General features: G+C 53.9%; 1 protein-coding gene across 1 annotated transcript in view; it reads right to left on the reverse strand.

Moving 5' to 3' along the window:
* LOC119962486 (transforming growth factor beta-3 proprotein-like) overlaps positions 1-24,106 on the reverse strand; it is a 52,404-nt gene that overhangs the window by 2,291 nt on the left and 26,007 nt on the right. The window contains exons 3-4 of the mRNA XM_038790431.1: positions 16,117-16,246; positions 11,202-11,306 (exon numbers count right to left, since the gene is read on the reverse strand). Coding sequence (XP_038646359.1) covers positions 11,202-11,306; positions 16,117-16,246 — 235 coding nt within the window. The remainder of the gene's footprint in view (positions 1-11,201; positions 11,307-16,116; positions 16,247-24,106) is intronic.

Consider the following 24,106-nt stretch of genomic DNA (forward strand, 5'->3'; position numbering starts at 1 on the left):
CCACCCCGCTGCTGGGGGGGCTAGCAGGGAGACAGCGTAGACCACCCGGCTGCTGGGGGGCTAGCAGGGAGACAGCGTAGACCACCCCGGGGGGGCTAGCAGGGAGGCAGCGTAGACCACCCGGCTGCTGGGGGGGCTAGCAGGGAGGCAGCGTAGACCACCCGGCTGCTGGGGGGGCTAGCAGGGAGGCAGCGTAGACCACCCCGCTGCTGGGGGGGCTAGCAGGGAGGCAGCGTAGACCACCCGGCTGCTGGGGGGCTAGCAGGGAGACAGAGTAGACCACCCGGCTGCTGGGGGGGCTAGCAGGGAGACAGAGTAGACCACCCGGCTGCTGGGGGGCTAGCAGGGAGACAGAGTAGCCACCCGGCTGCTGGGGGGGCTAGCAGGGAGACAGCGTAGACCACCCGGCTGCTGGGGGGGCTAGCAGGGAGGCAGCGTAGACCACCCGGCTGCTGGGGGGGCTAGCAGGGAGACAGCGTAGACCACCCCGCTGCTGGGGGGGCTAGCAGGGAGACAGCGTAGACCACTCGGCTGCTGGGGGGGCTAGCAGGGAGACAGCGTAGACCACCCCGCTGCTGGGGGGGCTAGCAGGGAGGCAGCGTAGACCACCCCGCTGCTGGGGGGGCTAGCAGGGAGGCAGCGTAGCCACCCCGCTGCTGGGGGGGCTAGCAGGGAGGCAGCGTAGCCACCCCGCTGCTGGGGGGGCTAGCAGGGAGGCAGCGTAGCCACCCCGCTGCTGGGGGGGCTAGCAGGGAGGCAGCGTAGACCACCCGGCTGCTGGGGGGCTAGCAGGGAGGCAGCGTAGACCACCCGGCTGCTGGGGGGGGCTAGCAGGGAGGCAGAGTAGACCACCCCGCTGCTGGGGGGGCTAGCAGGGAGACAGAGTAGACCACCCCGCTGCTGGGGGGGCTAGCAGGGAGACAGCGTAGACCACCCCGCTGCTGGGGGGGCTAGCAGGGAGACAGCGTAGACCACCCCGCTGCTGGGGGGGCTAGCAGGGAGGCAGCGTAACCACCCCGCTGCTGGGGGGGCTAGCAGGGAGACAGCGTAGACCACCGGCTGCTGGGGGCTAGCAGGGAGACAGCGTAGACCACCCCGGGGGGGCTAGCAGGGAGGCAGCGTAGACCACCCGGCTGCTGGGGGGGCTAGCAGGGAGGCAGCGTAGACCACCCGGCTGCTGGGGGGGCTAGCAGGGAGGCAGCGTAGACCACCCGGCTGCTGGGGGGGCTAGCAGGGAGGCAGCGTAGCCACCCGGCTGCTGGGGGGGCTAGCAGGGAGGCAGCGTAGACCACTCGGCTGCTGGGGGGGCTAGCAGGGAGGCAGCGTAGACCACCACACTGCTGGGGGGGCTAGCAGGGAGGCAGTGTAGACCACTCGGCTGCTGGGGGGGCTAGCAGGGAGGCAGCGTAGACCACCCCGCTGCTGGGGGGGCTAGAAGGGAGGCAGCGTAGACCACCCGGCTGCTGGGGGGGCTAGCAGGGAGGCAGCGTAGACAACTCGGCTGCTGGGGGGGCTAGCAGGGAGGCAGCGTAGACCACCCCGGGGGGGCTAGCAGGGAGGCAGCGTAGACCACCCGGCTGCTGGGGGGGGCTAGCAGGGAGGCAGAGTAGACCACCCCGCTGCTGGGGGGGCTAGCAGGGAGACAGAGTAGACCACCCCGCTGCTGGGGGGGCTAGCAGGGAGGCAGCGTAGACCACCCCGGGGGGGCTAGCAGGGAGACAGAGTAGACCACCCGGCTGCTGGGGGGGCTAGCAGGGAGGCAGCGTAGACCACCCGGCTGCTGGGGGGGCTAGCAGGGAGCCAGCGTAGACCACCCCGCTGCTGGGGGGGCTAGCAGGGAGACAGCGTAGACCACCCGGCTCTAGCTGCCGATATGGCCTGGAGAATTGCCGGGTCCGTGGCCGCTCGTGCGCACAGTGGCGACCAGTGGCCAGCCAAATTGTGCCCCCCTCCCCCTTTGGTTGGCTCGCAAGCCCCGGACCTCCCCCCAACAGTGCCCCCAGCCCCTGGCAAAGTCTCCCTGCCCGCGGATTGGCCCTCCCCCGACTGCCGTGTCACCGGACTGAGCCCGCAGCTGTAACGCCGAGACCACACGTGACCCATACCGTCAGGAACTCTGCCGGCCGCGTTGGAGGGGACAGAGCAGCCTGGAGGGGTCGGAGCAGCCTGGAGTACGCTGCGTTGGAGGGGACGGAGCAGCCTGGAGTACGCCACGTTGGAGGGGACAGAGCATCCTGGAGTACGCCACGTTGGAGGGACCGGAGCATCCTGGAGTACGCTGCGTTGGAGGGGACAGAGCATCCTGGAGTACGCTGCGTTGGAGGGGCCGGAGCAGCCTGGAGTACGCTGCGTTGGATGGGTCGGAGCATCCTGGAGTACGCTGCGTTGGATGGGTCGGAGCATCCTGGAGTACGCTGCGTTGGAGGGGACGGAGCATCCTGGAATACGCTGCGTTGGAGGGGCCGGAGCAGCCTGGAATACGCTGCGTTGGAGGGGCCGGAGCAGCCTGGAGTACGCTGCGTTGGAGGGGACGGAGCATCCTGGAGTACGCTGCGTTGGAGGGGCCGGAGCAGCCTGGAGTACGCTGCGTTGGAGGGGACGGAGCATCCTGGAGTACGCTGCGTTGGAGGGGTTGGAGCAGCCTGGAATACGCTGCGTTGGAGGGGCCGGAGCAGCCTGGAGTACGCTGCGTTGGAGGGGACGGAGCATCCTGGAATACGCTGCGTTGGAGGGGCCGGAGCAGCCTGGAGTACGCTGCGTTGGAGGGGTTGGAGCATCCTGAAGTACGCTGCGTTGGAGGGGACAGAGCATCCTGGAGTACGCCGCGTTGGAGGGGACGGAGCAGCCTGGAGTACGCTGCGTTGGAGGGGACGGAGCATCCTGGAGTACGCCGCGTTGGAGGGGTTGGAGCAGCCTGGAATATGCTGCGTTGGAGGGGACAGAGCATCCTGGAGTACGCTGCATTGGAGGGGCCGGAGCAGCCTGGAGTACGCTGCGTTGGAGGGGTCGGAGCAGCCTGGAGTACGCTGCGTTGGAGGGGTTGGAGCATCCTGGAGTACGCTGCGTTGGAGGGGTCGGAGCAGCCTGGAGTACTCCGCGTTGGAGGGGTCGGAGCATCCTGGAGTACGCTGCGTTGGAGGGGTCGGAGCATCCTGGAGTACGCTGCGTTGGAGGGGACGGAGCATCCTGGAGTACGCTGCGTTGGAGGGGCCGCAGCATCCTGGAGTACGCTGCGTTGGAGGGGACAGAGCAGCCTGGAGTACGCTGCGTTGGAGGGGACAGAGCATCCTGGAGTACGCTGCGTTGGAGGGGTTGGAGCAGCCTGGAGTACGCTGCGTTGGAGGGGCCGGAGCATCCTGGAGTACGCTGCGTTGGAGGGGACAGAGCAGCCTGGAGTACGGTGCGTTGGAGGGGTTGGAGCAGCCTGGAGTACGCTGCGTTGGAGGGGTTGGAGCATCCTGGAGTACGCTGCGTTGGAGGGGCCGCAGCATCCTGGAGTACGCTGCGTTGGAGGGGTTGGAGCATCCTGGAGTACGCTGCGTTGGAGGGGACAGAGCAGCCTGGAGTACGCTGCGTTGGAGGGGTTGGAGCAGCCTGGAGTACGCTGCGTTGGAGGGGTTGGAGCATCCTGGAGTACGCTGCGTTGGAGGGGTTGGAGCATCCTGGAGTACGCTGCGTTGGAGGGGACAGAGCATCCTGGAGTACGCTGCGTTGGAGGGGACAGAGCATCCTGGAGTACGCTGCATTGGAGAGGTCGGAGCATCCTGGAGTACGCTGCGTTGGAGGGGTTGGAGCATCCTGGAGTACGCTGCGTTGGAGGGGTTGGAGCATCCTGGAGTACGCTGCGTTGGAGGGGACAGAGCATCCTGGAGTACGCTGCGTTGGAGGGGACAGAGCATCCTGGAGTACGCTGCATTGGAGAGGTCGGAGCATCCTGGAGTACGCTGCGTTGGAGGGGTTGGAGTAGCCTGGAGTACGCTGCGTTGGAGGGGTTGGAGCAGCCTGGAGTACGCTGCGTTGGAGGGGTTGGAGCAGCCTGGAGTACGCTGCGTTGGAGGGGTTGGAGCAGCCTGGAGTACGCTGCGTTGGAGGGGACAGAGCAGCCTGGAGTACGCTGCGTTGGAGAGGTCGGAGCATCCTGGAGTACGCTGCGTTGGAGGGGACAGAGCAGCCTGGAGTACGCTGCGTTGGAGGGGACAGAGCATCCTGGAGTACGCTGCGTTGGAGGGGACAGAGCATCCTGGAGTACGCTGCGTTGGAGGGGACAGAGCATCCTGGAGTACGCTGCGTTGGAGGGACCGGAGCATCCTGGAGTACGCTGCGTTGGAGGGGCCGCAGCATCCTGGAGTACGCTGCGTTGGAGGGGTTGGAGCAGCCTGGAGTACGCTGCGTTGGAGGGGACAGAGCATCCTGGAGTACGCTGCGTTGGAGGGGACAGAGCATCCTGGAGTACGCTGCGTTGGAGGGGACAGAGCATCCTGGAGTACGCTGCGTTGGAGGGGTTGGAGCATCCTGGAGTACGCTGCGTTGGAGGGGTTGGAGCAGCCTGGAGTACGCTGCGTTGGAGGGGACAGAGCATCCTGGAGTACGCTGCGTTGGAGGGGTTGGAGCAGCCTGGAGTACGCTGCGTTGGAGGGGTTGGAGCACAACACAACACAAGGGGCTTGTTAACATCAATGGCGAGTATGTCCGGAATAATTCCAGTGTGAGTTGAATTCCCGTGCCAGCGGAGGTAAATCTGGGACCAGCTCCACACTCGGCCCCTGTCTGTGGATGGTGATGTCACTGACAAAACTCACAAAACAGCTGTGGAGCTGTCATGAGGCAGAGGCGTGAGTGAATGAATATACTTCTCATTAAAAAATTCAATGAATTAATTGCCCGTCTATATTGGGATAATTCAACACCTTGCTGTGTCTGCTGTTATATTATTACATTTCGAAGCTCCTCTATCTCCCTCTCACTATTTGGGGGTCTTCACTAAACACTCAGCAACGTATCACCTCCTTTTCTGTCCCTTAACTCAAACCAAATAGATTGAACCGTCTAGTCCCCTCTCACGTAGAACCGTAAAAACGACCCTGATCAATACTGAAGCAATCTCCCATCTCTCTTTCCTTCCCTATCTCTTCGCAATGCATTGTAATCAGGAATGTTTCGTTCCCATTCCTACCCGGGTCTGTGTTATAGTAAGCGATGGGATTTTCCACGTACCCCCCTGGCTTGATTTGTGCAGAGTGAGATGGCCTGCTATTGGCCAATGGCAGGCTTGTTTTATGCACCTCCCACCATCTGGAATCCCAGGGGGGGGGGTGTCCGCTGTCAGTGGGACCAGGCGATCCCGCTGGTGAGAACTGCCGGAAAGTCCCGGCCAATAGATTATATTCCCAAGTGGACATTTATGCCTCAATCATATTTGTAACAACCCTCGCAGGAACACAGCCATTAAAAATTGGTTATATTTTAATAAATATTTTATTGAGGTATTTTTGGTATTATAACAACAAAATAAACAATGTACATGAAACTATAAACATAGTGTAAAAGCCGTCTCCCTCCCTAACAGATCCCACCTTTATTAACCCCCTACTCTAAGCTAAACTAACCCCCCCCACCTTTCTGCTGAAGATTAATTTTCCATGAAGAAGTCGACGAACGGTTGCCACCTCCGGGTGAACCCTAACAGTGACCCTCTCAAAGCGAACTTGATTTTCTCCAGACAGAGAAAGCTAGCCATGTCCGATAGCCAGGTCTCCGACTTCGGGGGCTCTGAGTCCCTCCAAGCTAATAGTATCCATCTCCGGGCTAGCAGGGAAGCAAAGGCCAGAACGGCTGCCTCTTTCTCCTCCTGGATTCCCGGGTCTTTGACACCCTGAAAATCGCCACCTCTGGACTCAGCGCCACCCTTGTTTTTAACACCGTGGACATGACATCTGCAAACCCCTGCCAAAATCCCCTCAGCTTCGGGCATGTCCAGAACATGTGGACATGGTTCGCTGGCCCTCCCGCATACCTGTCTTCCACCCCAAAGAATCTGCTCATCCGGCCACTGTCATGTGAGCCCGGTGAACGACCTTGAATTGTATCAGGCTGAGCCTGGCACATGTTGCGGACGCACTGACTCTACCCAATGCGTCCGCCCATAGACCATCCTCTATCTCTCCTCCCAGCTCCTCCATCCTCTATCTCTCCTCCCAGCTCCTCCATCCTCTATCTCTCCTCCCAGCTCCTCCATCCTCTATCTCTCTTCCCAGCTCCTCCATCCTCTATCTCTCCTCCCAGCTCCTCCTCCCACTTGCGCTTCAGTTCCTCGGTCTGTGTCTCCCATAAGTTCCTTGTAAATGTCCGAGACGCTCCCTTCTCCTACCCACCCTCTGGAAACTACCCTGCCCTGAATCCCCCTTAGCGGTAGGAGCGGAAGGTTGACACCTGTTTACATAGGAAGTCCCGCACCTGCAGACACCTGAATTTGTTTCCCCTCGCCAACCCAAACTTCTCCTCCAGCGCCCTCATACTCGGAAAGTTCCCATCTATAAACATATCTCCCATCCTCTCCATCCCTGCTCTCCGCCATATCCGGAAACCCCCATCCACACTTCCCGGAGCAATCCGGTGATTATCACAGATTGGGGACCAGACGGATGCTCCCTCTGCCCCCACATGTCTCCTCCATTGCCCCCAGACTCTCAGGGCCACCACCACCACGGGGCTGGTGGAGTACCGTGCTGGCGGTAACGGCAGAGGCGCAGTTACCACTGCCCCCAAACTGGTGCCCTTGCAAGAATCCGCCTCCATACGCTCCCATGCCGACCCTCTCCCCCACCACCCACTTCCTGATCATGGCTATATTCGCCGCCCAGTAATAGTTACTAGAATTTGGCAGCGCCAGCCCGCCCTCTCCCCGACTCCACTCAAGCATTACCTTCCTTACTCGCGGGATCTTGCCCGTCCAGACAAAGCCCATGATCACTCTGTTGACCCGTTTAATAAAGGACCGCGGAATAAAGATGGGGAGACACTGAAACACGTACAGGAATCTCGGAAGGACCGTCATCTTCACCGTCTTAAAATCCATTCAAACTCATTTCACGATTCTTCCTTTGTCCAACTCCTACTCTTCCCATATTGTTCTCCTGCTGTTGGTTCTTCCAATTTTTCTGCGCACCCTGGGCTAGATTCTCGATTTGGAGACTATGTCGCCATGCTGGCGTGGGAACGGCAGGAAAACAACTTCCTATTCCCCGTTTTGTTGGGGCTAACAGGACGGCAGCGTAGCGCTCCCGCCTCCAGCTGTCGATACATCCCGGAGAATTACCGGGTCCGTGGCCACGCATCCACATGACGATGGTCCCCCCCCCCCCACCCCCCAGCCCCAGACCATCTCCCCACCAGAGTGCCCCCAGCCCAGAATAATGGCCCCCCTGCCTGCGGATCGGCCCTTCCCCGACTGTGGCGGCGCTGGATTGAGTCCGCAGCCACCATGCCGAGTTCCCAACGGGTGAGACCACACATATCCCGCGCCGTCGGGAACTCGGATGGTTGGGGCGGAGCATCGAGGGGGTGGAGCATCGGGGGGCGGAGCATTGAGGGGGCGGAGTGTCGGGGGGCGGAGCATCGGAGGGGCGGATTGTCGGGGGGGCGGAGCATCGGGAGCGGGGCATCGGGGGCGGAGTGTCGTGGGGCGGAGCATCGAGGGGGCGGAGCATCGGGGGGCGGAGTGTCGGGGGGGCGGAGCATCGAGGACGGAGTGTCGGGGGGCGGAGCATCGGGGGCGGGGCACGGGGGGCGGAGTGTCGGGGGGGTGGAACATTGGGGGGAGGAGCGTCGGGGGCGGAGTGTCAGGGGCGGAGCATTGGGGGGGTGGAGAATCAGGGGGGCGGAGCATTGGGGGGTGGAGCATCGGGGGGGCGGGGAGCATCGGGGGAGCGGAGCATCGGGGGGAGGAGCGTCGGGGGCGGAGCATCGGGGGGCGGGGCATCAGGGGGCGGAGTGTTGGGGGGCGGAGCATTGGGGGGGGCATTGGGGGGGCGGAGCATTGGGGGCCAGGCTTCAGGCAATGTCCTGAGACAGTCGATACGTGACGTGATGTACTCAGAGAGTACGCTGCTTTGGAGGAGGCGGGGCATCGAGGGGGCGGGGCTTCAAGGGGGTGGGGCATCGCTGAAGCTGCGCCGCCCCCGATTTGGTCGGGAATTTGGATTCTGTGGCCCGGTCGCCGAACGTGATTTTGGTGTCGGCGACCAGAGATTCAGCCCCTTGTCTCTCCCCCCCCCACTGTTGACATGTCAATTACTCCCCCTCTTGCCAAATCTGGGGTGGGATTCTCCCAGCCCTGGGCCAGGCCGGAGAATACCCGTCACCGGGCCACGCCGCCCGACGCCTGCACGCGATTCTCCGCAGAGTGGAGAATCGGCGCCATTGGGGCCGGCGTGGTTGGCGGGGCGCCGGTAGGTCTGCGCAGTGACCCCGCGTTTCTCCGGCCCGAATAGGCCGAGCGGCTGTAATAAAAACCGAGTCACGCCGGCCCCGTTCTGACCTGCTCGGAGCCGGCGGAACCTCGGCACTGAAGGGTCGGGTAGCGGCCTGGGGGGGGGGGTGGCCTCCGATGTGACCTGGCCCGCAATCGGGGCCCACCAATTGGCAAACCGGCCTCTCTAGTTGGGGGCCACCTTTCGTGCACGCCAGCCCCTCAAACCCACCTTCTCCCCGTATCCCTCAATCCCACCTTCTCCCCATATCCCTCAATCCCACCTTCTCCCCATATCCCTCAATCCACCTTCTCCCCATATCCCTCAATCCCACCTTCTCCCCATATCCCTCAATCCCACCTTCTCCCCATATCCCTCAATCCCACCTTCCCCCCGTATCCCTCAATCCCACCTTCTCCCCGTATCCCTCAATCCCACCTTCTCCCATATCCCTCAATCCCACCTTCTCCCATATCCCTCAATCCCACCTTCTCCCGTATCCCTCAATCCCACTTTCTCCCCATATCCCTCAATCCCACCTTCTCCCAACGTCCCTAAATCCCACCTTCTCCCCATGTCCCTCAAACCCACCTTCTCCCATATCCCTCAATCCCACCTTCTCCCCGTATCCCTCAATCCCACTTTCTCCCCATATCCCTCAATCCCACCTTCTCCCAACGTCCCTAAATCCACCTTCTCCCATGTCCCTCAAACCCACCTTCTCCCATATCCCTCAATCCCCACCTTCTCCCCGTATCCCTCAATCCCACTTTCTCCCCATATCCCTCAATCCCACCTTCTCCCAACGTCCCTCAATCCCACCTTCTCCCCATGTCCCTCAAACCCACCTTCTCCCCATATCCCTCAATCCCACCTTCTCCCCACGTCCCTCACACCCACCTTCTCCCCATATCCCTCACACCCACCTTCTCCCCATGTCCCTCAAACCCACCTTCTCCCCACCTCCCCTCAAAACCCACCTTCTCCCCATATCCTCATCCCACCTTCTCCCCATATCCTCAATCCCACCTTCTCCCCCTATCCCCTCAATCCACCTTCTCCCCATATCCCTCAATCCCACCTTCTCCCCCATATCCCTCAATCCCACCTTCTCCCCATATCCCTCAATCCCACCTTCTCCCCACGTCTCTCACACCCACCTTTTCCCCATATCCCTCAATCCCACCTTCTCCCCATATCCTCAATCCCACCTTCTCCCCACGTCTCTCACACCCACCTTTTCCCCATATCCCTCAATCCCACCTTCTCCCAACGTCCCTCACACCCCACCTTCTCCCCGTATCCCTCAATCCCACCTTCTCCCCGTATCCCTCACACCCACCTTCTCCCCATGTCCCTCAATCCTACCTTCTCCCCACCTCCCTCAAACCCACCTTCTCCCCATATCCCTCAATCCCACCTTCTCCCCGTATCCCTCACACCCACCTTCTCCCCATGTCCCTCAATCCTACCTTCTCCCCACCTCCCTCAAACCCACCTTCTCCCCATATCCCTCAAACCCACCTTCTCCCCACGTCCCTCACACCCACCTTCTCCCCATATCCCTCAAACCCACCTTCTCCCCATATCCCTCAATCCCACCTTCTCCCCATGTCCCCCAATCCCACCTTCTCCCCACGTCCCTCAAACCCACCTTCTCCCCATATCCCTCAATCCCACCTTCTCCCCATGTCCCTCAATCCCACCATCTCCCCACCTCCCTCAATCCCCACCATCTCCCCATATCCCTCAATCCCACCTTCTCCCCATGTCCCTCAATCCAACCTTCTCCCCACCTCCCTCAATCCCACCTTCTCCCCATATCCCTCAAACCCACCTTCTCCCCACCTCCCTCAATCCCACCTTCTCCCCATATCCCTGAATCCCACCTTCTCCCACGTCCCTCAAACCCACCTTCTCCCCACGTCCCTCACACCCACCTTCTCCCCACGTCCCTCAAACCCACATTCTCCCCATATCCCTCAATCCCACCTTCTCCCCATATCCCTCACACCCACCTTCTCCCCACGTCCCTCAAACCCACATTCTCCCCATATCCCTCAATCCCACCTTCTCCCCATATCCCTCACACCCACCTTCTCTCCATATCCCTCAATCCCACCTTCTCCCAACGTCCCTCACACCCATCTTCTCCCCATATCCCTCAATCCCACCTTCTCCCAACGTCCCTCAAACCCACCTTCTCCCCATGTCCCTCAATCCCACCTTCTCCCCATGTCCCTCAATCCCACCTTCTCCCCACATCCCTCAATCCCATCTTCTCCCCATGTCCCTCACACCCACCTTCTCCCCACGTCCCTCAATCCCACCTTCTCCCCATGTCCCTCACACCCTTCTCCCCACGTCCCTCAATCCCACCTTCTCCCCACGTCCCTCACACCCACCTTCTCCCCGTATCCCTCACACCCACCTTCTCCCCATATCCCTCAATCCCACCTTCTCCCCACATCCCTCAATCCCACCTTCTCCCCACATCCCTCAATCCCACCTTCTCCCCGTATCCCTCAATCCCACCTTCTCCCCGTATCCCTCAATCCCACCTTCTCCCCACATCCCTCAATCCCACCTTCTCCCCGTATCCCTCACATCCAGTATAGCTGAGTGAGAACAAATTGACAGGAGATGAATGGGGCAAGTGATCCAGGAAGGGAATGAGGGAGAGAAGGAAATAGGGAGAGTCAGAGACAGCATCTAAAAACTGTAAGCTCCTACCCTTGAACTTGACGTCTAGAACCTCACGTTCATTGGAGATGACACCATTGGCATGGAAGGTGTGACAGGGACAGTGGACACTGATTTCCAAACCCAGATTTGTATCTGTAACAAGAATTCTGGTTATAATCGAACACAGACTAAACATATTCAAATATGGAACATAAAACAACACAATATTAACATAATCTAACATGAAGGCTTGATATGGTTATGGGGACAGGGCAGGGGTGGGGCTTGGGTAAGGGGCTCTTCAAAGGGTTGGTGCAGACCCGATAGGCAGATTGGCCTCCTTCTGCACTGTAGAGATTCCATGATTCTTTAAATCCCAGTGTGGTGTAGATACATCTACTGTGCTGTTAGGGAGGGAGTTCCAGGATTTTGACCCAGCGACAGTGAAGGAACGGCCGATATATTTCCAAGTCAGGGTGATGAGTGACTTGGAGGAGAACCTCCAGGTGGTGGGGTTCCCAGGTACCTGCTTCCCGTGTCCCTCTTGATGGTACAGGTCACAAGTCTGAGACAAGTGGGGAGTATTCCATCACACTCCTGCCTTGTAGATGGTGGACAAGCTTTGGGGGGTCAGGAGGTGAGTTACTCTCTGCAGGATTCTCAGCCTCTGACCTCCTCTTGCAGCCACAGTATTTATATAGCTGATCCAATTTAGTTTCTGGTCAATAGTAGCCGCCAGGATGTTGATTGTGGGGGATTTCGAAATGCTTATGCCATTGAATGTCATGGGGAAATGGTTCGATCCCTCGTTCACACCCACCTTGTTGGAGATGGTCGTTGGCTGGCATTTGTGTGGTGGAAGTTGAAGCCTGAATGTCACCCAGGTCTTGCTGCATTTGGACATGGGCTGCTTCAGTAGCTGAGGAATTGTGAATGGTGCTCAACATTGTGCAACATCCCCACTTCTGACCTTATGGCAAAGGGAAGGTCATTGATGAAGCAGCAGAAAGTGATTGGGCCAAGCACACTTCCCCGAGGAACTCCTTCAGCAGTGACCTGGGGTGAGATGATGGACGTCCAACAATGACAACCATCTTCCTTTAAATTGGGGATGACTCCAACCAAGTGGAGAGCTTCCCCCAATTCCCATCGACTTCAGTTTTCCTGCGGCTGCCTTGATGACAAGGGCAGGCACTCTCACCTCAGCTCTTGAATTCGGTTTTGTGTCCATGTTTGAACCACGGCTGCAATGAGGTCAGAAGCTGAGTGACTCTGGCAGAACCCAAACTGAGTGTCCCTGAGCAGGTTCTTGTTGAGTAGGTGCCACTTGCTAACACTGTTGGTGATTCCTTCCATTACTTTGCGGATGATTGGGAAGGACAGGGCAGCACGGTAGCATAGTGGTTAGCATAATTGCTTCACAGCTCCAGGGTCCCAGGTTCGATTCCCGGCTTGGGTCACTGTCTGTGCGGACTCTGCACGTCCTCCCCGTGTGTGCGTGGGTTTCCTCCGGGTGATCTGGTTTCCTCCCACAGTCCAAAGATGTGCAGGTTAGGTGGATTGGCCATGATAAATTGCCCTTAGTGTCCAAAATTGCCCTTAGTGTTGGGTGGGGTTACTGGGTTATGGGGATAGGGTGGAGGTGTTGACCTTGGGTAGGGTGCTCTTTCCAAGAGCCGGTGCAAACACGATGGGCCGAATGGCCTCCTTCTGCACTGTAAATTCTATGACAATCTATGAGACGCTAGGTGGTTACTGACGGGTTGGATTTCTGGAATACAACCTGAAAAGTGTTACACTTTGTCAGGCGGATGTCAGTGTTGTAGCTGTACTAGAATAGCTGTACTACAATAGCTGTACTAGAATAGCTGTACTAGAATAGATGTACTAGAATAGCTGTACTAGAATAGCTGTACTAGAATAGCTGTACTAGAATAGCTGTACTAGAATAGCTGTACTAGAATAGCTTGACAAAGGGCAGATCCTCAACACCGTAGCTGGAATGTTCTTGGGCCATTGCTTTTCCTATTTGGTGCAATCAGCCATTTCTGGTTATCACAAATCTAACACAAACTAAACACAATCCGACACAGACCCAGCACAATCCGACAGACTCAACACAGACCCAACACAATCCGACACAGGCCCAGCACAATCCGACAGACCCAGCACAATCCGACACAGACCCAGCACAATCCAACACAGACCTAATAGAACCCAACACAAACCCAGCACAATCCAACACAGACCAAACACAAACCAACACGGACCCAACACAAACCAACACAGGCCCAACACAAACCGACACAGGCCCAACACAAACCGACACAGGCCCAACACAATCCGACACAGGCCCAACACAATCCGACACAGGCCCAACACAATCCGACACAGGCCCAGCACAATCCGACACAGGCCCAGCACAATCAGACACAGGCCCAGCACAATCAGACACAGGCCCAGCACAATCCGACACAGGCCCAGCACAATCAGACACAGGCCCAGCACAATCAGACACAGGCCCAGCACAATCAGACACAGGCCCAGCACAATCAGACACAGGCCCAGCACAATCAGACACAGGCCCAGCACAATCAGACACAGGCCCAGCACAATCCGACACAGGCCTAGCACAATCCGACACAGGCCCAGCACAATCCAACACAGATCAACACAGAACCAACACAATCCAACACAGACCCAACACAATCCAACACAGACCCAACACAAACCATCACAGACCCAACACAGGCCCAACACAATCCAACACAGGCCCAACACAATCCGACACAGACCCAGCACAATCCGACACAGACCCAGCACAATCCGACACAGACCCAATAGAACCCAACACAATCCAACACAGATCCAGCACAATCCAACACAGGCCCAGTACAAATGCGGGACCATCCAACACAGACCCAGCACAATCCAACACAGACCCAACACAATCCAACACAGACCCAGCAGAATCCAACACATACCCAACAGAATCCAACACATACCCAACAGAATCCAACACATACCCAGCACAATACAACACTGACCCAGCACAATCCAACACTGACCCAGCGCAATCCAACACTGACCCAGCACAATCCAACACAGACCCAGCACAATCCAACACAGACCCAGCACAATCCAACACAGACCCAGCACAATCCAACACTAACCCAGCACAATCCAACACTGACCCAGCACAATCCAACACAGACCCAGCACAATCCAACACAGACCCAGCACAATCCAACACAGACCCAGCACAATCCAGCACAGACCCAGCACAATTCAACACAGACCTAGCACAATCCAACACAGACTCACACAAAACGATAGAATCCAACACAATCCAACACAGACCCTGCACAATCCAACACAGACCCAACACAATCCAACACAGACTCAATACAATCTCAATAGAATCCAACACAGACCCAACACAAACCATCACAAATTGGATTAACAAAATCCAATGTGATCCAATATAATCCAACAGACCCAACACAATACAACATAGATTCAAAATTATCCAATTTAGGTATAATATAGTTCAATACAAGTCATATTCCAACACAATACAACACGGATCCAACACAATCCAACATGGAACCAATACTGACCCAAAATAATCTGACACAAGCCCAACACAATCCAACATGAAGCCAACGCAATCCAACATGAAGCAAACACAATCCAACACAGTCTCAACATGGACCCAAGGCAATCAACATAGACTCAACACAATACAGCATGAACCCAATGCAATCCAACACGGACCCAATACAGACCCAATATAATCCAACACAGACCTAAAGCAATCCAACACAGACCCAAAGCAATCCAACACAGACCCAATGCAATCCAACACGGACCCAAGGCAATCCAACACGGACCCAAGGCAATCCAACATGGGCCCAATACAAACCCAACATAATTAAACACAGACCATTCAATCTAACACAGACAGAATACAGAACCAGCACAATCCAACACAGACCCAACACAATCTAGCATGGACCCAATGCAATCCAACACAGGCCCAATATAATCCAACACAGATCCAAAGCAATCCAACACAGACCCAATATAATCCAACACAGATCCAAAGCAATCCAACACAGACACAATATAATCCAACACAGACCTAAAGCAATCCAACACAGACCCAATATAATCCAACACAGACCCAATATAATCCAACACAGACCCAATATAATCCAACACAGACCCAAAACAATCCAACACAGACCCAAAGCAATCCCACACAGACCCAATATAATCCAACACAAACCCAATATAATCCAACACAGACCCAATATAATCCAACACAGACCCAATATAATCCAACACAGACCCAATATAATCCAACACAGACCCAATATAATCCAACACAGACCCAATATAATCCAACACAGACCCAAAACAATCCAACAGACCCAAAGCAATCCCACACAGACCCAATATAATCCAACACAAACCCAATATAATCCAACACAGACCCAATATAATCCAACACAGACCCAATATAATCCAACACAAACCCAATATAATCCAACACAGACCCAATATAATCCAACACAGACCCAAAGCAATCCAACACAGACCCAATATAATCCAACACAGACCCAATATAATCCAACACAGACCTAAAGCAATCCAACACAGACCCAATATAATCCAACACAGACCCAATATAATCCAACACAGACCTAAAGCAATCCAACACAGACCCAATATGATCCAACACAGACCTAAAGCAATCCAACACAGACCCAATATAATCCAACACAGACCCAATATAATCCAACACAGACCTAAAGCAATCCAACACAGACCCAATATAATCCAACAAAGACCCAACACAATCTAACGCCAATTGGCAAGAAATTAAAATAACGGTTCCTCTGTGCCTCTGAGGCAATGGTTTCTGTCTGATTTGTACCAATGATAATGTGAAACTCACCTCGGTTAATTAGCCATTCCTTTACACTCTCGGTGACATCAAAGGAGACCCACTCGCTGATCCCCTTAGTAAGGACCACTTTCCCTGCAATGTATCTCTGTTTGGCAATGTGATCATCAGGCTTTAGTATCTGAAACAGGAATAGTGAACACTAGTAGAGATTGCTTCTGGCAGTATTCCCCTCCCCCAGTTTATTAATCCCCTTCCTGGCCTGTCCTGAATTTTCTATCTGATCCTGGATTTCCCTGGCCCTCTTCTCGAGCCAGCCCTTCCCTCCAGTTTAGTTTTCATTTCTCTTTTCCAGTTTTCTATTCTGTCAACCAGCTTTCTTCTCCTCCTCCATCAGTTTCTTGACGGACTCCCACAATTATGTGAGCCCCTCTCCTTGTTTCCCATCCCCTCTCCCAGATTTCTGAGCTCTCCCCCTGGTGTGTTCACTTGGTGCACTTTCACTGCCCATTCCTCATGTGTCTGATTGGACTGGTCAGATTTCCTGGCTGCATATTTCCACACTGGGTCCAACACTGTCCTTGTCTGACCATCATAACTTCATTCTCTGCAAGGGTCCATTGCAAAGTTACCAGAAATGGAAACCCTGGTGAATTATCTCCTCTTGGCCAAGGACTATTTCCTACAATGTGATAAAATGAGTAACAACATCACCCTAAAGACGAACACACAAGCAGGATTAATTTATTTTTAATCTTAGATGAATCGAAAGGTGGCACAGTAGCACAGTGGTTATCAAAGTTGCTTCACAGCTCCAGGGTCCCGGGCTCAATTCCCCGCTGGGCCACTGTCTGTGGGGAGTCTGCACGTTCTCCCCGTGTCTGCGTGGGTTTCCTCCGGGTGCTCCGGTTTCCTCCCACAAGTCCCGAAAGACGCGCTGTTAGGTGAATTGGACATTCTGAATTCTCCCTCTGTGTAGCCGAACAGGCGCCGGAATGTGGCGACTAGGGGCTTTTCACAGTAACTTCATTGCAGTGTTAATGTAAGCCTACTTGTGACAGTAAAGATTATGATTATTATAAGTTGGAGCAGGCCTGCCAAGGTGCTGGATGGTTTTTATACCAGAGGGACTGCTAAAATAGTGCCATTGTTTCAAAAGGGGATTACAAGTCATTCAGCTGAACCTGGAAAACTGCTGGAAGTTTTCTAACGGACAGCAAAAACCACGGGCTGGATTATCTGCACACCGACGCCGAAATCGCATTCGGCAATGGGACGGAGAATCCGTTTCCCCGCACAGAATCAGGGCCGCCGCCGGTTCCACTGTACTCTGCCTCCTGAAAAGCGGCGGAGTCGTGGAGTACGACGCGCCAAGTATCCACCGCCTCAGGCCACTGCCCGAGTCCCGCCCCACTATTCTCCGCCCCTGACCGGCCGAATTCCCGACGGCGTGGTTCTAACCTGGTCCTTCCGTTCAGAAACCTCACGTGGTGGCTACGGACTTAGTCCGGATGCGCCACAGTCAGGGGAGGGCTGATCGGAGGGCTGGGGGAGCCTCATTCGGGACTGGGGGCTATGTGTGAGGGCGGTCTGGCTCAGGCGAGCGGCCGATCGGGGGCACTATTTTGCGGTCCAGGTCCGTGGGCTGAGTCCGCCATGGAGCACAGCGCTGCCGCTGGAGGCCGCTGCCCTGCGCATGTGCGGCCTCTGACCCGGAAGTGCGGGGGGTCGTCTCGGCAGCTGGAGCTGTGACCTCCATGACAGCTGCCTGCTAGCCCCCTCTGTGGGGCTGTGAATCTGTGGCCTTTTGATGCCAGTTTTCCTGGTGTAAAAGACCACAGTTTTCACAACGGCATGGGGACATAGTCCCAAAAATGGAGAATCCAGCCCAATAATTTAGAAAGGCACAGATTAATCAAGGCAAGTCAACTTGCATTTGTTAAGAAAAGGTCATGTTTAGCTAACTTGTCTAAAGTGACAAGGAAGATCGATCAGGGTATAGTATTTGATGTAGTCTACATGGATTTTAACAAGGATTTTGGCAAAGTCCCATGGGACTGATTACAGGATCCAATGGAAAGTGGGATCCAAAATTGTCTGAGTGACAGGAAGCAAAGGGAAATGGTCGATGGCTGTTTTTGTTGTTGGAAGGTTGATTCCAGTTGGGTTTGACAGGGTCCCTCGCTGTTTATATATCAATGATTTCGATTTCAATGGAGGGGCCATGATGACGAAGTTTGCAGACAATACAAAAGATGGTCTTTTGGTCGATGATGACAAAGAAAGCTCGAAACTACAGCAAGATATTGATGGACTGGTCAACTGGGTGGAAAAGTGACCTTGGAATTTAATGGAAATGAGTGTGAGGTGATGGATTTGGGAGGGCGAACAAGGCAAAGGACTAGATCATGATTGGATTGGGCTTGTGTTTATTAGATTTGGGTTGATTGTCACGTGTACCGAGGTTCAGTGAAAAGTATATTGTTCTGCGTACAGTCCAGACAGATCTTTCCATACATGAAAAACTCTGGATATACAATAGATACACAATGTAAATACATTATCACAGACATCGAGTGGAGCAAACAGGAGTGTAGTACAACTGAGTAGAGAAGATGTGCGAAGAGATCAGCTCAGTCTGTGAGGCCGGTAACAGTGGGGAAGAAACTGTTTTCGAATCTGTTTGTATTTCCAGCCCGATGGAAGAGATTGGAGGAGAGAATAACCCGGGTGGGAGGGGTTTTTGGTTATGCTGCCTGCTTTCCCAAGGCAGCGGGAGGTATAGACAGAGTCAATGGATGGGAGGCAGGTTTGGGGGGAAACCGGAGGACCCGGAGGAAACGCACGCAGACACGAGGAGAAAGTGCAAATTCCGCACGGACAGTGACCCAAGCTGGGAATCGAACTTGGAGCTGTGGTTAGCAACTGTGCTACCGTGCTGCCATGACAGGAAGGTTAATTCATAGAATAGAATTTACAGTGCAGAAGGAGGCCATTCAGCCCATCGAGTCTGCACCGGCTCTTGGAAAGAGCACCCTACCCAAGGTCAACAACTCCACCCTATCCCAATAACCCAGTAACCCCACCTAACACGAGGGGCAATTTTGGACACTAAGGGCAATTTATCATGGCCAATCCACCTAACCTGCACATCTTTGGACTGTGGGAGGAAACCGGAGCACCCGGAGGAAACCCACGCAGACACGGGGAGGATGTACAGACTCCGCACAGACAGTGACCCAAGCCGGAATCGAACCTGGGACCCTGGAGCTGTGAAGCGATTGTGCTATCCACAATGCTACCGTGCTGCCCTAAGAAGGCACATGAAATATTTTATTGGTCACTGTCTCAGTATACAAGCCACTAACACCCTTTCATTTAGGGTGTTCCAGACTGGGTAAAAGAAAATGTTCCTTCCATTTCCTTTAATCCTTCCAGCAGTTACTTTAAATCAATGGTCCCCAGTTATTGATATCTGTGCTGAGGGAAGTTGGTCCTTCACATCCATACTATTTTCGGGAGGTCTTGTGTTGCAGTGAATAGTGTCCCTGCCCAAGAAATTCCAGGTTCAAGTCCCACTGCAGGACCTGATGGCAAAGGGTGGTGTGTTCACAATGCAACAAACCAGGTTGAGCATCACAGTTATACAACTAAATTAAATCTCTCTTTAGCCTCCTCTGACCCAAAGAAAACAATCCCAACCTATCCAATGTTCCCTCAAAGCTAAAATTCTTCAATTCCTGGCACCATTCTCATAATGTGGAGATGCCGGCGTTGGACTGGGGTGAGCACAGTAAGAAGTCTTACAACACACCAGGTTAAAGGACTTTAACCTTGTGTTGCAAGACTTCTTACCATTCTCGTAAATCTCCTTGTTATTCGCTTTCGTGTGATCACATCCTTTATGTAATGTAGTGACCAGAACGGTGCACAGAACTCTAGCTGTGTTCTAACTAGTTTTTCATAAACACTTCCAGCGTAACCTCTTTCCTTGTATACTTTCTCCTCATCTCAGTTCCAAACGCTCGACCACTTCTTACCCCCACCACTGAAGGTGGACAGAGTTGATATTCTGCAGTCAGTTTGTTTGTCTGTAAACAATATATCTCAAACTCTAATGGAGAGGTTTCAGTGAAACCTGGTGTACAGATAGTGTATGGCGCAAGGAAGAAGCAATTCATCTCTGGTCAAGGTGCTGATCTGTTTCCTCAAATTTCTTAGCGGATCCTTAAGCTTTGGAAGATTTGATTATTTGTAATCCGAACATACAAACTAGGAACAGGAGTAATCCTCGGCCCCTCGAGCCTGCTCCACTATTCAATAAGATCGTGTTTGATCAGTTTTTGTTTCAATTTCCACATTCCCATCTACCCCGATAACCTTTGACCCCCTACCCCAACAAGAATCTACTGACCTGCACCTTAAAATTATTCAGTGACCCCGCCTCCACCACCTTCTAAGGCGGAGATTTCCAAATTCACACAACTCGGAGAGAAACAATTCTCCTCATCTCCGTCCTAATTTTAAACACTGCCCCCTGGTCTGGACTCACCCACAAGAGGAAATATCCTTTCCAAATCCAACTTGTCAACACGGTTCAGGATCTTATATATTTATATATTCTTATGGGTTGCTTCACTTCATTTAGAATGCTGTTGATTGGTTTTTTTTTAATGGTGTGGATGGTGTCCACTGATGTGGCGCCTCTTGTCTCAGCTGCCAAAATGTGAGCAGAGTTTTCAGAGCAGGTTGTTGGATGTGGTTTGATTTGAAGCCTCAGTGAGATGGGAACTCGGAATAAAATATTTCCTTTTTCAGCTTTGTAGCTGCAGAGCATCAATGAGGCATCAATGAGGCAGGGTAAAACCTCATGTGTGGTGGAGGTATGCACTCTATTGAGTGCTGTCTTGACTTGTTATGAGGCTGTGACCATGAGTTTGAGACTTCCCAGCCAGCGGAAACATCTTCCCAACATCTATCCTTCAAAAGTGCTTGAGGAATTCTTTGAGCTGAACTTTCCTGGCCAATTGGATGCAGGCAGGAATGTGGGAAGGGCTGGCAATGTGGGAGGGAGAAAGAATCAGGAAGGGTGCCCATGGTCTTCCCACCACCATGCCTTATCGGATGTTGCGAAAATATGGTTTAGTCCAATACAGTTACCGATCAATGGTAACCTTCAGGATGTTGATTGTGGGGATTCAGCAATGGTCATGCCATTGAATGACATGGGGTGATAGTTAGATCATCTCTTGTAGGAAATGGTCATTGTCTGGCACTTGTGTGGCACAAATGTAACTTGCCAGTTGTCAGCCCAAGCCTGGATATTGTCCGGATCTTGCTGCATTTGAACATGGACTGCTTCATTATCTGAGGAATCGCGAATGGTTTTGAACATTGTGCAGTCATTAGCGAACATCCCCAGTTCTGACATTATGATGGGGGGAAGGTCACTGATGAAGCAGCTGAAGGTGATTGGGCCTCGGACACGACCTTGAGGAACTCCTGCACTGATGTCCTGGAACTGAGATGATTGACCTCCAACTACCACAAACATCTTCCTTTGTGCCAGGGATGACTCCAACCAGCGGAGAGTTTTCCCCCTGATTCCGACTCCTGTTTAGTTCAGGCTCCTTGATTCTATACTCGGTCAAATGTTGCCTTGATGTCAAGGGCAGTCACTCTCACCTCACCTCTGGCATTCATCTCTATTTTCCATGTTTGAACCAAGGCTGTAATGAGGTCAGGAGCTGAGTGACCCTGGCGGAACCCAAACTGAGCGACTGTGAGCAGGTTATTGCTGAGTAAGTGCCGCTTGATAGCACTGTCAACAACTCCTTCCATCACTTTGCTGATGATGGAGAGTAGACTGATAGGGTGGTAATTGGCTGGGTTGGATTTGTCCTGTTTCTTGTGTACAGGACACACCTGGGCAACTTTCCCCATTGCTGGGTAGATGCCAGTGTTGTAGCTGTACTGGAACAGCTTGGCTAGGGGTGCGGCAAGTTCCAGAACACAATCCTTCAGTACTGTTGCTGGAATATTGTCAGGGCCCAGAGCCTTTGCGCAGTATCCAGTGCCTTCAGCCATTTCTTGATATCACGTGGAATGAATCGTATTGGCTGAAGACTGACATCTGTGATGCTGGGGACCTCCGGAGGAGACCGAGATGGATCATCCACTCGGCACTTCTGGCTGAAGATTGTTGCGAATGCCTCAGCCTCGTCTTTTGCATAAATGTGCTGGGCTCCTCCATCATTGAGGATGGGGATATTTGTGGAGCCTCCTCCTCCAGTGAGTTGTTTAATTGTCCACCGCCATTCATGGCTGGATGTGGGAGGGCTGCAGAGCTTAGATCTGATGTGTTTATTATGGAATCGCTTCGCTCTGTCTATTACTTGCTCCTTATCCTGTTTGGCACTCATGGATGTCCAGTCTTGATTTTCTAGATCGGTTTGAAGTCTATCCCATTTGGCAAGGTGGTAGTGCCACACAACGCGATGGAGGGTATCCTCAATGTGAAGACGGGATTTGTCTCCACAAGGATTGTATGGTGGTCTCTTCTACTGATACTGTCATGGGCAGATGCATCTGCAGCAGGCAGGTTGGTGAGGATGAGGTCAAGTATGTTTTTCCTTCTTGTTGGTTCCCTTACCACCTGCTGCAGTTCCAAAGTAGCAGCTATTGTCCTTTAGGCCCCGGCCAGCTCGGTCTATGGAGCCACTCTTGGTGATAGTGTCATGTGAGAGTACCTATAAGAAATGTGTATTTATAAAATAGCTGTAGTGGATGTATCTTTAAGAAATGGGTGTTTATCAGCGATGTCAGAGTGTGGGTGGCGCTGGGCTGTCTGTGTGCTTTTACTTTCACTTTGGGCTGTTTGCTACGGGGTGTGTTTAGTTTTGTTTTGAGAGCTGGATAGCTGCACTCACAGCCAGAAGGTGTATTAGTCTCTCTCTGCAATCTAAAGACTGTCTCCAGATCCTTTGGTGATTTAAAAATAATTCCTGTTTCTGTCGAGAAGTTAAACCTGATGTCATTCTGTAAAAAGGGTTTTTATGTCTTATGGATGTAGCATGGAAAGATTAAGAGTTACTTATAGAGTACTGTATTCTTTGGGGGATATATTGGTGCTGATAGTTGTTAAGATGTTTACTGTGGGTTTACGAAGTGTTAACTGGTTTCATAAATAAACATTGTTTTAATTTAAAAGTACTGTAAATGTCCGTGGCACCACACCTGCAGAGTAGGCCCGTGTGCTCCCCATAACCACAATCTATTCAAAGTTGTGGGTCAGGTGAACTCCATGATACTCTTTGGGGTTCTCTAAACCCTGACCCATAACAACAGACATTTAAGTCCCCCCACCCAGAGTGCATTCTGTGCCCTTGCCACCCTCAGTGCTTCCTCCACGTGGTGTTCAACATGGAGGAGAACTGAATCATCAGCTGATGGTGGCAGGTACATGGTAACCAGCAGGAGGTTTCCTTATCCATGTTAAACCAGAAGCCACGAGATTCCCAGGTCAGCTCCTTCTTGACTATATCCCACTGTGCTGGCCCCTCTGCTGGGTCTGTCCTGCCGGTGAGACAGGACTCAGGAATGGGGATAGTGGTGTCTGGGACATTGTAAGGTATGATTCTGTCAGTGTGACTATGTCAGGCTGTTGCTCTCCCAACTTTGGCCCAAGCCCCCAGATATTAGTAACATTGCAGGGTCGGCAGGGCTGGGAAGCCCCCAGATATTAGTAACATTGCAGGGTCGGCAGGGCTGGGAAGCCCCCAGATATTAGTAACATTGCAGGGTCGGCAGGGCTGGGAAGCCCCCAGATATTAGTAACATTGCAGGGTCGGCAGGGCTGGGAAGCCCCCAGATATTAGTAACATTGCAGGGTCGGCAGGGCTGGGAAGCCCCCAGATATTAGTAACATTGCAGGGTCGGCAGGGCTGGGTTTGCCGTTACCGGTTCCAGTGCCTGGATCAATGCCGGGTGGTCCGTCCGGATTCATTTCCTTTTTATGTTTTCGTAGCGGTTGAATACAACA

Source organism: Scyliorhinus canicula, chromosome 2 (genome assembly GCF_902713615.1).
Source record: "Scyliorhinus canicula chromosome 2, sScyCan1.1, whole genome shotgun sequence".
In the NCBI taxonomy this organism is placed as follows: Eukaryota; Metazoa; Chordata; class Chondrichthyes; order Carcharhiniformes; family Scyliorhinidae; genus Scyliorhinus; species Scyliorhinus canicula.